Consider the following 12,691-nt stretch of genomic DNA (forward strand, 5'->3'; position numbering starts at 1 on the left):
CCAGTTTCTTGCCTCTGGCCGCTTTATCCAGACTGCCAGCATCCAGTTCTCCAAAACTTGAGGAGGTCTTGAGCTCTGACTTGAAAGATTCCAGCCCTGATTCTTTGTCTTCCAGAATCTCAGAGTCTCTGGCCAGAATAGTCCCCTCCTAGGTCCCCTGCATCTTTGTGATCTCTCTTCAGCCTGGCATCTCCACACCGCCCCTGGTTTCCACGCTGCCCCTCCATTTAACTCCCTTTTCTGCCACCAGTCCTTTAGGCATCCCAACTCAGGCTGGTGGGAGGCAGGAAGACAGGTCAGGGATGCTCGACCTCTCCTTGGGATGGATTCCCATGAGCTCACCATTCCTTCACTCTTTCATTCGTTCAGTGAACATTCACTGAGCAACTATGTGCCAGGCATGTGCTTGGGCTGGGGATACAGTGGTGACCACTATGGGTCCTGCCCTCAAATGTTTGACAGACTAGTGAAGGGAAACAGAGCATTACAGCACAGCACAGCACAGCCAGAGCCGTCATAGGGGTAGGTTTCAAGGACCACCGCGTGCCAAGCCTGTGGGGGCAGTAATAAGACTTCATAAACAAGGTACATTTAAGCTGGATCTTGAAGGGTAGTAGTGGTTTTCCAGCTGGCAAGAACATGTGCCAGGCATGGCATGGCTTGGGTGTACTGGTGGTGAGATCAGAAGAGAGACATGAAATGTCATTGGAGAGGAGCATTCAGGACTGGTACAGAGGGCCATGTATGTCACGTTAAGGAGCTGGAACTTAACCCTGTCAGACAGTGGTCCACGGGAGACACATTGAGTGTCTGAACTGAGGCAGCAGCAAGGGGAGTGGTGAGGGGTTGGAGAGGTGGAGGGGAGGTGTGAGATTGAGGGAGGTTTCAGAAGTTTCAGCCTCAGGACCTGTTAACCTGTTAGATGGGGAAGGAGGAGAGAGTCTTTTCAGGTTCTGAGAAATCCAGCTGGGGCTGCTGAGTGGGTTATGGGGCTGTTAACCCCAAGATGGAGATCAGGAAGAGGACAGGTCAGGGGTGAGTGTTGAGAGGGACAATGTTTGGTTGGGGGTCGGTTCAACTTGAGGTCTTGAGAAATACCAATGGAAATATCTAGAAGTGGGCAAAAATATAGGATGAGTTAGAGATACAGATCTGAAAATTGGACATATAGAATTAGAGCTAGAAGGAAAGTTGGGGCTAGGGATATGCATTTGGGAGTCATCAGCACATTGGTGATAGTTGGAGCCATAATGCCCCACAATGTGCACCTACTTTGTGCTGGACCTTCCACACGACCTATCAGTAACCCTCCAACAACCTGCAAGGTCAGAATTTTATCCTTCCGTTTTCTAGATGAGGAACTTGAAGCTCAGAGAGGTAAAGAAACTTGCTCAAACTCACCTATTGGTGGGGATGGGATTTAAACTTAGAACCATCTGACCACAAAATCAGTATTCTTTCCCCCACCCTTGCTATCCCTGGGTTAGAGTCCCTGGGAAGGTCACGTAGCGTAAGAAGGGAAAAGGGCCAAGCTAGGTGCACTTAAGAGGCCAGTGGAGGGAGAGTGGCTGGCAGGATATTGGGGGAAAGAGAGGATTCCAAGAAGGGAAATGTTCAGAGGCATCTAATGATGCAGAGAGGTCAGGCTAGATAAGGACCAGCAGGCAGCCCCAGATATGGAGGTGGGGAAGTCGACAGAGACCTAGCAGAGGGGTGTTAGAGTGGGCCTGGGCTGGACTGCACAAGGGCAAGGGGTGAAGGAAGCAGGGGAGATGGCGAGCAGGAGTCCTCCTCCTAGAAGTTCAGGAGACTGGAAGGACAAGAGGCAGCAGAGTCTAGGGAAGTTTGTTGTTGCTGCTGTGGGATGCTGCAGGTTACACTGTGTTTACAGGAAGAGAAGGAGATGAGGTGTGGGATTCAGGAGAGGGAGGGGGTAACTGACAGTATCAGCTCCCTGTAAGGGCAAGAGGGGTTGGGGTCCTTGCCCATGTACGTGGGACTGGCCTTAGCCAAAAAGAGGGACCCCTCTCCCAGCAGTGGAGGGAGAGGGGGACAGGAGTTAGGAAGTTCATGCCACATTGCTTCTGGCTTCTCAATGAAACAGGAGTTGAGAGCACTGATTGGAGAAGTAAGGGGGCCGAGGTTGGTGGAGGGGAATCCAAAGTTTGGAAGAGCAGCTGTGTAGAAGGTGACAGAGGAAAGGCTCAGGGCAGTTTGGAGACTTGCCCTGTGATGTGGAGAAGTCTGGAACCACACATCAGTGTTCATGCCAATTGGCAGGTTGGAGATTTTTGTTTCCTTCATGGAAGCAGCCAGGGAGCAGGTGGGGAGGAAGCAGGTGGCAAAGCGACTCAGGTGTGGGGGTGGGCAGGGAGGAAGGGCTGGGAGGACACCGGGACGAGGGGCCAAGGAGGCTGCCCAAGTAGGGAGGCTGGAACAGGTGTGGGCTGTTCGGATCAGGCTACCCCCCTTCCCCACCAGGTCCTGGCAGGACTGCCGGCAGACCTCTCCACAAAGACAAGACCAAGGGCCTTGGAAAAAGTTACTCCTGGAATCCCAGGGCCAGAACAGACTTTGAGAGAGAGTTACTTCCAATCTTCAGCTTATCTGGCCAAATGGCTGCTCAGCCATCCTGGACAGGTGGGAAACAAGGACCAACCAGAGTCAACCTGTCCACTGACCTAGCATGCTCTCCCCTTCTTTCTTCTATTTCTTTTATTGTTGTTGTTGTTGTTCTGACTATTCTCTTTTTCTCTCCATCTGTCAATCACTGATTTTTGTTTATATTTCTATCTTGTCCATCTCTTTCTAAGTGTCATCAAGATTCACCTCAAGGGCTTCCCTGGTGGCGCAGTGGTTGAGAGTCCGCCTGCCGATGCAGGGGACACGGGTTCGTGCCCCAGTCCGGGAAGATCCCACATACCGCGGAGCGGCTGGGTCCATGAGCCATGGCCGCTGAGCCTGCGCATCCGGAGCCTGTGCTCCGCAACGGGAGAGGCCACATCAGTGAGAGGCCCGCGTACCGCAAAAAAAAAAAAAAAAAGATTCACCTCAAATCCCTCCTAATGTCCACAGAGCCTTCTCGGATGATCGACTCCTGTTTCCTCTGACTTTCTCTGGCACTCTGTCTGGATTGCTTGATGTTGCATTCAGATGCTGTTTTGCATATACAAACCTTGCCTTCCTGGTAAGACTCAGGGCATTTGGGGGATTTGCCTTGTGATGTGAAAGTCTGTAATCATACACTGGTGCTGATACACCTCTTTGATCAGGGATTTTCTATTTCTTTTGTACACTCTAGAGGGCCTAGGACAGTGTGTGTTGAGGGGGAGGATATGAGACAAGTACCATATGCCACTTGACAGAAGGATTCGTGACTGATCAAATCATCAGGAAAAGGGAGAACTGGAAGGGAGACTGGCAGCTCTGAGGTACTGACTAAGGAGCACTGACCCAGGAGTCAGAAGTCAGGGGAGACATGGATTCTGCTTCTAGCTTTGCCTCTTTAATATGTTGTGTGACCGAGGGCAGTCATGTGCCCTCTCATCATTAGACAAGTTGATGGCTAAAGTCTTCTGAAATTTTACTCCTGTATGAGCCTCCAGAGTAAGGGTACTGTCCTCTTACCTCTTGTGTGTGAAGGGGCTGGTCTGCCCCAAATGATTAAACTGTAACAGTAGCAAGAATATACTGGTTCTCTGTGTTTTCAGAGGCGGCAGAATAGAGAACGGAGAGGGTATACACATTTCAAAGTCAAGCCTGGGCCCCATGTCCTGGCTTTGTCCCTTCTTTGTCGGTCATCTGGGCAGGTTGACCTTACTTTAGCCTCAGTTTTCCCAATGACAAAATGAGGATAACAATTCTTGCCTGGTTGGCTAGTGGTGGAGTGCCTGGCACATAGAAAAGCACTGAGTAAATGGTAGCATGAGCTCTAATTTGTATCTCAGAGTGCCTGTGCCTTGTTAAGGCAGGGTAGGAGGTGCAAGGTGGTTCGGAAAGAGGGGTTCCGGAGCTACTCTACCTGATAGGTAAGCTTCCTTCCAACTTTCCAATTTGGAAGTGCTGCTGACAAGGGCAGTGTGCTGGAATGCATGGCATTTTTGGAACCTTCTCAGTAGGAATGTGTGACAGACAGGAACCTATGGAGGGTGGTGAGACTCGAGCCCAGTTAGCCGCACTTATACCCAGCTGTGTCAAACTCTGGCCTGGGACAAGACTGCTCCTTCCCAGGCACTACTATACCTTTACTATCAAACACTTGTGGCCTTTGTTCCTTCTGAGAAGTAGTGGAAATAACAAAAATAGCCACCACCTATTGAATGCCTACTATGTGCCAGGGCTTTTCCATTCATTATCTCATTTAATTAACACCATAACCCTATGAGGTTTTTATTCTCTTTGTCATTAAGAGAAAACTGAAGCTCGCTGAGACTGAGTAATTTATCTGAGTCACACAACTGAGATTTGAACTGCAGTTTTATTTTACTCTAAGGCCCATGTAGTTAAACAGTGATTTATGCCTCACTTATGAGGTTGTATGAGCATACCCATTTTTTAGATGAGAAAGCTGAGGCTCAGAGAAATGAAATAAATCACCCAAAATAGATAGATGGCTGGGAAATGGTAGGGCCCGACATTGAACTTGGGGTGGCGTTGTTTCAGTATGTACATGTTCTCCATTAAGACTATAATTTCCTGTCAAGATAGAAGCACTGGCTTCATTTTACAGATGGAGAAGCTCAGGAGCAGAGAGAAAAAGCAAAGCCTCATGGAAGGAGACTTGGCAGGGGAGGCGAAGTCCCTGAATGTGACAGAGGCCTGGCAGAGGTGTCCTTAGAAGCAGGATCAGAACCAAGATGTATTGGCTATGGGCCCCCCAACCCCATCCTGTCCCTAGACATTTGCAAGAGAAATTAGAACCAAGTGAATGTCAGAGGTCTCCCTGAAGGAAAGTAAAGCCCCAAAGCAAACTGCCACCTGAGATGAGTGTGGGAGGCCTAGAGGACGCAGGGATATTTTGCCCCCGCCAGTATGGCATGTGCTGCTGCTTTTGTAGTAGCGCTTGCACGAGCCATCTCATTATTCCTTCCTTGTCATCTTCCTGAGTCCCTATCTGGTTGTGAGTCCCTGCAGAAGTGGACAGGGCATAGGGCAATGTGACCCACACCCCAATTCACAGTATCCTGGTGATATAAGACTGTTTCTGCTCCTATAGAATCCTCTGAAGGGCTGAGGGTACCAGATTGGATGGTGGGGAGCTGGGCAGGGAACTGCCTCTTCTGCCCAGATGTGGAGAAAACTCACCTTCCTAGAGGAGCAGAGGAGATGAACAGAGGAAAATGAGGGGAAAAAAGGAAACTAGAGTAAAAGACACTGAGCCTCCCAGAGATATAGTGGCTAAGGTGAGGCCCACCACTCTCCCGCCACCGCTCCCCACCAAGCCAGGGCAATGTCCACATTCAGAGGACCAGGAAATCATGCTGGACTGGAGAGAAGGTCTGAGTTAACCTGTTAATCAGCCCATACAGAATCCTCAATGCCCACCTCACCCGTGGTTTAGAGGGTGGGCAGGAGCCCTCCTCCCTAGGGACCCAGAGGACCTCACACCAGTGTCCAAAGCAAGGCAGAGACAAAGCAAGCACAGTGCAATCTCCCTTCCCTGCCTTGGGGGAGCTAATCAGCTCTCTGTGCCCCCATGTTGATCTGGCACCGTCTGGCAACATCCAATTCTTTTTCTTTCTTTTTTTTTTAACCACTTTCCTGTTTGGGGCAGAGAGGATGGCAGGTTTGCACTTGTCCTCTAGCCCTACATGCAATTGGAGGCAGCAGGCAAAGCTGCTTCAAGGGGAGGGGTTTGCCAATGTAATGAAGGAGGGATGGAGTCCTAGAGTGACAGGGCTGAAAGGGACTTCAGAGATCATCTGACCCAACCTTTTGTGGCCTCCACACCATTCCCATGGTCTATGTGCTCCCATCCCAACCGTCATCTCTCATGCCATGCAGTGGTTCCCAAGGCCTCCTTCCCCAGGCTTCTTAAGGGCACTGTCTCCTTCCCATCACTGAGCTAACCTGCCATCTTGTTTTCTAGATGAGGACACGGAGGCCCACTGAGGTGTGACTTGCCCAAAGGTAATCTTTGTCCCAGGATAGAACCAGGACCAGAAACCCAGATGCCCAAGTCTGTTTGCATCCTCCTACTTTTCCACTCAATCCCTAGGGGAGGAAGGGCTCAGTTCTTCTCCCTGGGGGTTAAGGAAGCCTCTGACAAAGCAGAGCTGTCACCCCAGCTGATGTGGGCTGTCAGTGTCACGGGTCTAAGAACTGAGTTATTTTCAGGGGGAGCCCGGTCATTGTCCCTTCCTCCTGGGTACCCTGAGGGCTGAGGTTAGTCTGTGTCCCAAAGTTCTCTTCCCTGCAGAAGACTGGCTCTGAAGCGTAAGTAGCTGGCTGGGGCCTGGCAGTCTCATTCTGACCAAAGCTCCATACTCCAAGAAATCTCTCACCACCTTTCAAGAGGTCCTTCACCTTTCCGCTAGAATGGAAGGAGAGAAGATGCAGAGCTGGTAAATGCGTCAGGAGGTGTTGTCCACGGTTCAGGGACACTGCTCCTTTGGCACACTTTGCCCCTATTTTTAAAAATATCGTTTATCTTTCCTTTTCTGCTCCTGCAGGTTGGAAGGATGAAGGCTTAAGAATGTTCTGGTGGGGACCACATCTTGAAGGTGGGAGGGCAGGTATGGAGGAGAATGTTGTGCATATCTTTGGGTCTCTGTGTTTACACACATAGGCAGATTTCTGTGGGTTAGCTTTTGCCCCTGTGCTAAGCGCATGAGAGTGTTTTTTATACACAAACCCAGGTCTTTGCGGGTAGGGTGCCGGGTGGGCTACCTCCGAGGCCTTAACTGCAAGGGAGTCTGCCCTGGAGCTGGCAGTTTCAGCTGGGGAAAAGCTACTTTCTTCTTGGTCCTCAATTAAAGTGGACTCGGCACTACGAATGGGGACTGAGTCCTGAGGGTGTGGGGTCTGTGGTGGAGGTGAGAGTTGGGAGGGCGTAACTCGACCCGCTGTCGGAGCCGCTCTCAGTTTTTCGAGGTCCCGTGTGGCTGTGTCCCGCGTGTCGGGCTGTGTCGGCGGGCGAGCCTGAGTGCCCGTCCGGTCTAGCCCAGCCTCCCCGACACCCTTCACTCTCTTTGTCTCCTGTTGTAGGTGTGAGTGCAAACCTGCGTCGCACAGCCCTCATCGCGTGCGAGCGCGGGGGCGCACCCTAGCTCCCCCACTCCTTCCGCCAGTAGACAGGACGAGCCGGAGCCGGGTGCTGTTTGGTCTGGAGCCGAGCGGTGCTTGCATTGATCCATTGATTGTGCGCGGTCTGCGCCTGACCTCCCTGCTCCCGGGGAAGCCGTCTCCATGGAGACCGGGCCCGCTCCCCCAGCGCCGGATTGTAAATTCCTGCAGGCAGCGGCCCGGCAGCCTGGGGAGGGGGCCGCCGCGCCCGGGCGCGCAGGGGGAGCGGCCGCCGCGCCGAGGCCCCATTTGAAAGAAAAAAGGGCAAGGAAAAGGAGGTGGTGGAGGAGGAGGGGGAGGAGGAAGAAAACGAAAAGGAGCGAGGAGAGGAGGAGAAAGAGGAGGAGGAGGAGAAAGGCGAAGAAAAAGAGACGGAGCCTGAGAGAAGGAGAAAGAGCGAGAGAGGAAGAAAGAGAGGCAGAAAGGGCGTGTTTCTGGCGCTGCGTTTCCCCTCCCCTTTCTCAGGTCCCTCGCTCGGGCTCTGCGCGCTCTCCGCTGCAGCTCTCTCCAGACGAAGCTGGGAATTGGGTGGGATTATACGGAGCAGCCCCGCCGCCGCCGCTAGCGGAGCCGGGCTTGGAGAGGGCGGGGGCTCCCCTCCGTCAGCGGCGCCGGGCGCCCCCAGCCTCGTCCCGCTCTCCGCCTCGCTCTCCCCGGCGTCGGGCCGGGAGAAGCCGGCAGCATCGGGAGCCTCTCGCCACGGGCGCCGCGGTCCACACCCCGCGCCAGCACCCCCCGGCCCGGCCCCGGCGGGGCACCCCCTCCCCTTCCCCCTCCGGCGCGCGGGGGCCCGGCCCGCTTCCGCCCTCCCCGGGCCGCGAGACAGACCCCGGCCGCCCGGCCGCCCGTAGCTTCAGCCATGGGCTCGGGACGCGTGCCCGGGCTCTGCCTGCTAGTCCTGCTGGTCCACGCCCGCGCCGCCCAGCACAGCAAAGCCGTGCAAGGTAAGGAAGGAGGGGCGCGCGGGCGCCGGGCTGCCTGGGCTGCAGGGCCCGAGGGCGGGGGCGCGATTTCCGAGGGGCAGGGCAGGTGCTGGGAGGCGTGCTGCTGTCAGGAGCGGGCACTGTGCACCCGCACTCCTCGGCTGGGGGCCTGACCTCTGGGCGCTGCGCCCCAGGCGAAAGGCTGGAGGAGCCAGGGGCGGTACGGGTGAGTGAGAAGTTTGGGGAGCCCTGGGCAGAAGTGACCACGCATCTCAGAATTCTGCTCGACTTCGTTGCCACCCCAGCATCTTCCAAAGACTTCTTGTCCTCCAGAAGTAAGAGAGAGAATCTTCTCTCCTCTCAAACATTGTCAGAAAACTTCAGTTCTGGCCTGGACAGACTGAAAGAATGAAAACTTTTTCAGCCATGCTATATTTCTTCCCCTCGCCCCCAGTCTTCAAAGTTAGACAGAAATTTCGAAGTTGTCTTATCAGAAAAATGTTAAACAAAGATAGGATCTTTTAAGGAAAACCAAAAAGCCAACTGTCTCCCTCTGGATGGTAGGGGGCTGAAGAAGAGAAGAAAATTTCTGTGACTCTGGCTCCCGGCAAGAATGTCGCATTTCTGCCTCTTTGGGGGGAAATCTCTTTCGTCTTGCATGGCTTTCATTTCTTATCATAATATTTATTTATTAAGGCCTTGGGTTTCCAATTCCATTTAAATCCAGGTCAGAATGGCATTAAAATAACAAAGTAAAATTCCAGGCTGGGGAGCTCTGACAGATCCCTCTAGGAATTAGAGAGAGACAGGGAGGCCCTCCCGCCCCCATCCCTGACCCCAGGCTCATTGCCTGGCCAGTCCCAAGGCTGTGCTGGCAGAAACCAGGCTGGTGGGCTACAGTTCTCTTGGGGACAGACTCCCCTCCCCCTTGACCTCCTGCTGCACCCTTCCCCCATCGAGTCCTCACCCAGGAAGAGATTTATATGGACAAAAAGAAAATTCCTCCTGCCACAGCTTTGCCCAGGAGAATATGATTCTGCCTATTGTCCTAGGGGCTCCTTGAAGCCAAGTTGGGGTGTGGAGGTGGCTGGCCACCAGGGAAAGTTGAACTTGGGAGTTGGGGAAGTCTGAGTCTCTGGCAGTCGGGTCGCTGTGTCCTGGAGCCTGAGCACTTGGCTCATAAGCCGCTCTGGGTCCTGGATGGGCTCCCACTCTCTTAAAAGTAAGGTGCTATATCAGTGCCATCCTCTTCTCCCCAAGCACTGCCTCTTCAACTACCCGCTTCCTCCTCCAACCTGTCCTTTAACAGAACCAAAACACTAGAGACCCTTGGCTGTCAAATACCAGACCCCACCCCCACCCCTTCCAACCCCAAACTGCCTCTTCTCTAGTCCTGGTTCCAGACAGCCCACTACCACTGCCACCCCCAGGCTGGGAGTAGCTTGTGTTTTCATAAACAAAGGTGGTTTTTGTAGTGCATGCTGACTTACTCATAACATGGAATTAGCTAGGGAGTTTAGTCTGAAGGAAGGAACAGATTTCATGCAGTAATCTAGAGACGAGATAAGGGCCTCTTTCAAGTTGAAGCCAGTGTCTGTAGTGGCCTAGTGAGGCTGGGGCCAAAAGGAGGAGCAAGCAGTATATTCAGGGGCGGTTTGTGGGGCAGATGGACACTCCGAGAAGGGACAGGTGCCATCAAGCCAAGACTTTCAAGCCTGAGAGATCAACCTATCCTTCAGGGACAGAGGGACTCAGAATCTCTCAGAGGTACTTCAGGGCTCCCTCTTGCATTTCATCCTGCTGCTGCTGTGGGAAATGCAGCCAGAGCGGAGGCCCTGCCCTCAAGGAGCTTACAGACTATAGTTTTGCCCACTGCTTATCTCACATTCGAGCCACACTTGCTCTGCCTGGGCTGCAGTTAGCTTCACATCTTCCTTCCTTCTGATACCTGAGTCTAGCTCGGCGTAGATTCCAAGCCTGTCGTTTCAGCTACCTTTAACCCTACTATTCAGGAAATTTATCAACCTGGTCTTCTAGAGTTGCCTCACAACAGGTCTGCTGGTGTAGGGGGACATCTCTGGTCCCAAATCTACAGGCCAATGTTGCAGGAAGGACAAGTATTGACCGGGCAGGGCAGCCTTACCCATAGACGGTGCTGTGGACGTTCCTTGCTCTCAGACAAATCTCCAAGGTATCACCAGTGCCAGAAGGTGTGATTTGAATGCCACATGTTTTTAAATGAAGCTCTAGCAAGTCTTTAAAATACAAATAACCTAGGCAAGTATCTTGCCAAGAGTTACTATAGCACTGGGGATATCTGGGCCTCTGTCCCTTTTTTCCAGAGATTCACCAGGGGAGAACCAAAGTGGTGTGGAATGGAGAGGAGGGGAGGGACACAGAAGGGAACCCTGAGTATGCAGGTGTGTGTGTGTGTGTGTGTGTGTGTGTGTGTGTGAGTGAGTGAGGTTTACCACGATCACCCACAGGTGACATAGCTGGTGTATGTCTCTGTTGTGAGTTAGTTGTTAAGCATGTATACAGATGTTTTAGTGTCTTTGAGAACTGTGTGTGTGACTGGGAATGAGTGAGCATGAGGGTACATGATTTTGAGTGTTTTTCAAGTGCCTGTCTGTGTATTTTAAAGTAGACAGACTGGATAACCAGGATAATTGTTAACTTAAAGGCATTAATTTGCTTTGTTTCTTTTGAGGGGGGGGGGTGGTGGTGGTGTGCAGCAGTGGTTAAAAAGACCTAATCCTCGCATGGGGCTCAGGTTACAGCTGAATGAAAAGGTCTCCTGGCCTCCTGGGGAAAACTTGTCCCCAGGGCCGGCTGGGAGAGCCAGCCTGGCCATTTAGTTTACCTGGTTGTTTCCTCTCCTCATTAGGGATAGAATTTTGATAAAGTCGTATATTTAGAGATTCCAAGTAACACCATCCCTGGGACTGAGAGCGTTAATCTGGCAGCAGACAGTGTCTCTCTGTCTCGATGCGTCTCTCCGGGTCTCTGTCTGGGCGTATGTGTGTGTCTCTTTCCCCCACGCCTCTTCCTCTTCAATGTGGCTGTTTCCTCTCCTCCCCGCTTCCCTGGGCTCCTGTGGCCGGCTCTTACAGTGAGGGGACTGTTCCTCCTAGCCCCTCCCTCCAAAATATGAAATGAAAACCATAACGGTGTCAGCGGGTGAGGGTGGCCCCGTGGGCAGCCGGCTATTGCCCGTGCCCCATCCAGGCCACACTGGGGAGAGAGAGGGAGAGGCAGCCTCCACTCTTGAAGCCTGATCTTCCCTTTAAGCCTGACCCCCACCCCTCATTTTTCCAGAAGGGTGGAGAGGTGGGGGTGGACTGCTTAGAAATTCCTCAGGAATCCCTTTGACCTCTCTTCTCTCAGTGACATGTCCTCTAAGGGGGTGGGGAAAGCCTGGAGCCAGGGGAGAACTTTTCCCCTACTCACCCTTCATCTCCCGAGTCTCTGCAGGGTGGAGTGAGAGAGAGGGGACTAGAAGACACCGAGGCCAGAATTACTACAGGCAGAGAATGAAGAAAGTTATCAGCACCCCTAAATGAGACTGTTTCCTGAAACCTTCAGGAATCTGAGCACATGAGAACCGGTTTGAGATGTAAGCGGCTGGGACCTGTTGTAAAAGGAGCCGGCCCTGGGTGTGAGTTTGGGAATGCGCGATGTGCACTCACTGGGGCGTGTAAGCGTGCGTGTGCATGACTCAGGGTGTGTGAGTGTGTGTCTGTGCTCTGGTGAGAGGGAAAAGGAAGCAGGCAACGTGCATTTTGTTTTCATTGGAGAAGTAAAGAAGTGGAATGGCTAGGTCCCGAGCCTTGAACTGAGCATGGGGGAAGGGAATGGATGGCTTCAGACCGTCTTGAGAAGATGGAGGTAAAGAGCTTGCTGCCTGAACTAACCCCAGTCCCTACCCCCGGCTCTGGTCCCTGCATGTCAGGGTGGGGCCTCCTCTGACGTCCCATACCCCTAGCACATGACCACTTATAAGAAAGAGTCCCTGTCAGGGCTGGAAACTGCAGAGTTACTCTGAGGCTGGCAGTACCCACAAGAGGCCCAGACCTGGGGACAGCTCCTTCAGGCTCAGTTATTAGACAGGCGTCTGGAAACAGAGGGACTGCCGGTCCTTGGGGGGAAAAGTGATACAACTGCCAACCCAGGGATGTTTGAGGGGTAGAGGAACTAGCTGCGTGGACTAAGTGGGAACGTGGACCCTCCCCTCCTCGTCCCCTTTGGCCCCTCTGTCACCAGACTGGCCACTCTCTTCTTTTCATGCCCACATACTGCCAGCCCCAAATGGCACAGGGTGGGAAGTATGGAGGTACCAGTGGATTTAGGTAAATGCAGAGCCCGAGGGCTGGGGCCTCTGAGGAAATAACTGAAATTCTCTTCCTCACTTAGGAAGTGGACGAGAGTATCAGTAAGGTCCCTTTCAGCTCTGAGATTATGCATCTCTTCAAAATCCTTCCTGC

At 52.9% G+C, this 12,691-nt stretch overlaps 1 protein-coding gene across 2 annotated transcripts in view; it reads left to right on the top strand.

The window, feature by feature from the left end:
- Positions 1-7,785: 7,785 nt before the first annotated feature.
- SCUBE3 (signal peptide, CUB domain and EGF like domain containing 3) overlaps positions 7,786-12,691 on the top strand; it is a 34,955-nt gene continuing 30,049 nt past the window's right edge. Inside the window, exon 1 of one of the 2 annotated variants that reach the window (XM_007467241.1) lies at positions 7,786-8,228. In XM_007467241.1, the coding sequence (XP_007467303.1) occupies positions 8,144-8,228 (85 nt within the window). In that variant the 5' untranslated portion in view covers positions 7,786-8,143. The remainder of the gene's footprint in view (positions 8,229-12,691) is intronic. The other variant, XM_007467240.1, reaches the window with a different exon arrangement.

This window comes from Lipotes vexillifer, unplaced genomic scaffold (assembly GCF_000442215.2).
Source record: "Lipotes vexillifer unplaced genomic scaffold, Lipotes_vexillifer_v1.1 scaffold528, whole genome shotgun sequence".
NCBI lineage: Eukaryota > Metazoa > Chordata > Mammalia > Artiodactyla > Lipotidae > Lipotes > Lipotes vexillifer.